The sequence below is a fragment of the Danio rerio genome, chromosome 6, assembly GCF_052040795.2.
Source record: "Danio rerio strain M-AB ecotype USA chromosome 6, GRCz13ab, whole genome shotgun sequence".
Classification (NCBI taxonomy): Eukaryota; Metazoa; Chordata; class Actinopteri; order Cypriniformes; family Danionidae; genus Danio; species Danio rerio.
In genome coordinates this window covers 62,330,001-62,332,500 of record NC_141026.1, presented here as the reverse complement: position 1 = coordinate 62,332,500, position 2,500 = coordinate 62,330,001, and the positions used below count along the sequence as shown (strand labels likewise).

Sequence of the window (2,500 nt, the reverse complement as noted above, 5' to 3'; positions counted from 1 at the left end):
AACGCGATGGCAAAGAAAGCAAGAGAGGTATTTTTGTGGACAGACAGCGAGATCGAGTTACTAAACGTAACAAATGAATAACTGCACAATAATGCCTAAAACAGACAACAGTGCAAACAACGCTCCCATTTCTGTGTCCATGCTGTTGTTTACAGTGAACGCTGGTCTGCTGTCTCCCGGTAGCGTTAAAGCCATGTGTTATAGTCATGTGATAGGGGCTTGACGAATAAGGGAAGGATACGCAAAGACACAAAAGCCCCAATCAGGGAGCGAATCTCAGCAGCCCCGCCTCTGTTTCCAGATGTCTCCGTTTTCCCTCATCCACACTGAGACAGAGCAGCAGCGCTTCAGAATGAACACGGCCTCTCCAGTGTTATGTCTCATTTGACATACTCCAATCTTTCAAAATATGTTTCATATATGACATATATCAGATTACTATGAGTGTATGATGATGATGATGATGATGGTGGTGTTCAGTGCAGTGTGTGTTTGCATATGGCGCCCCTGTGCTCCTCCTCCTGCAGCAGTGGTCAGTCAGTGCTCCGGTGCTGCAGTGAGTCTCCTGACCCGCAGGACACTCGTGACCCGTCACAGCTCCAGAGCCGCTGACTGTCCATCCGTCTGACACCCGTGTGTCCATCAGTAACACCCGTCCCGCCAGTGTCCGTCCCGTAGAGCGCTCAGCGGCGCCAGGTTCTTTGGTGGAGTCAGCACACTACAGAAACAGCAGAGAGAGAGAGAAACATCACTAAAGCAGAGGAATACACCATCATCATCATCTACAGAGCTCAGAACACAGACGCCGGAACACACACCTCACTGCATTTTAGAGACAAGCACAACATACTGTCTCGTGTTCAGCAATGAGTCAAAATGAGGAGAGTTTCCCATTAAAGCAAGCAGAATACTCTGACAACGAGGAGAGGAAAATAACATGAAGACAAAAAGAAGACAAGACTATTCTGCTTCCCCATCGGCTGATCTTTCTGCTTGTTTTAATGAGAAACTCTCCTTGTTTACATTTACATTTAGTCATTTAGCAGATGCTTTTATCCAAAGCGACTTACAAATGAGGACAATTTACACAACTAAGAGCAACAATGAAGAAGTGCTGTAGGCAAGTTTCAGGTGTGTAAAGTCTAAGAAGGGAAGTATTAGTAGTATTAGTTTTTTTTTTTTTTTTTTTTTGTACAGTTAGTGTGATATTCAGAGAGGCAATTGCAGATTAGGAAGGGAAGTGGAGACTAAATAGTTGAGTTTTTAGTGGTTTCTTGAAGACAGCGAGTGACTCTGCTGTTCTGATGCAGTTAGGGAGTTCATTCCACCAACTGGGCAGATTGAGCGTGAGCGTTCGGGAAAGTGATTTCTTCCCTCTTTGGGATGGAACCACGAGGCGACGTTCATTCACAGAACGCAAGTTTCTGGAGGGCACATACATCTGCAGAAGTGAGAGCAGATAAGAAGGAGCAAAGCCAGAAGTCGCTTTGTAAGGAAACATCAGAGCTTTGAATTTGATGCGAGCAGCAACTGGCAGCCAGTGCAAACGGATGAGCAGCGGAGTGACATGTGCTCTTTTAGCTTCATTAAAGACCACTCGTGCTGCTGCATTCTGGAGCAGTTGAAGAGGCTTGATAGAGTTAGCTGGAAGCCCAGCTAGTAGAGAGTTGCAGTAATCCAGTTTGGAGAGAACAAGAGCTTGAACAAGGAGTTGAGCTGCATGTTCAGATAGGAAGGGTCGGATCTTTCTGATGTTATAGAGTGCAAATCTGCACGATCGAGCAGTTCTAGAAATGTGGGCAGAGAAGTTTAGTTGGTCATCAATCGTTACTCCAAGGCTTTTCACCATTTTGGATGCAGTAATGGTTGCCCCGTCCATCTGGATTGAAAAGTTATGGTGTAGAGTCGAGTTGGCAGAAACTACAAGCATTTCTGTTTTCGCGAGGTTCAGCTGAAGATGATGATCTTTCATCCAGTGTGAAATGTCTGACAGGCAGGCTGAGATGCGAGCTGGAACCGAGGGATCATCAGGATGAAAAGAGAGGTATAGCTGGGTATCATCAGCATAGCAGTGGTAGGAGAATCCATGTCTCTGGATGACTGGTCCTAGAGATGATGTGAAGATGGAGAAGAGAAGTGGCCCAAGAACAGAGCCTTGAGGTACCCCAGTGTTTAGATGCTGTAGGTTGGACACCTCTCCCCTCCAAGACACCCTGAATGACCTGTCAGAGAGGTAAGATCTGAACCATTGTATAACAGTGCCCGCAACGCCCAGTGACTCAAGCGTAGATAGCAGGATCTGGTGGTTGACAGTGTCAAAAGCAGCTGACAAGTCCAGCAAAATGAGGACTGATGATTTAGAGTCTGCTTTAGCCAGTCTGAGATCCTCCACGACCGAGAGCAGGGCAGTCTCAGTTGAGTGGCCTTTCTTAAAGCCGGATTGCTTGTTGTCCATGAGATTGTTTTGAGTAAGAAAGTCCAGGACTTGATTGAACACTAC

The 2,500-nt window shown here is 46.2% G+C and overlaps 1 protein-coding gene across 6 annotated transcripts in view; it reads right to left on the bottom strand.

Moving 5' to 3' along the window:
* The window catches only part of slain1b (SLAIN family member 1b), a 12,214-nt gene that overhangs the window by 1,422 nt on the left and 8,292 nt on the right, over positions 1–2,500 (bottom strand). For 2 of the 6 annotated variants that reach the window (NM_001441592.1, NM_001127473.2), the window contains 1 exon segment: positions 90–718. In NM_001441592.1, the coding sequence (NP_001428521.1) occupies positions 643–718 (76 nt within the window). In that variant the 3' untranslated portion in view covers positions 90–642. 6 annotated transcript variants of the gene reach the window in all.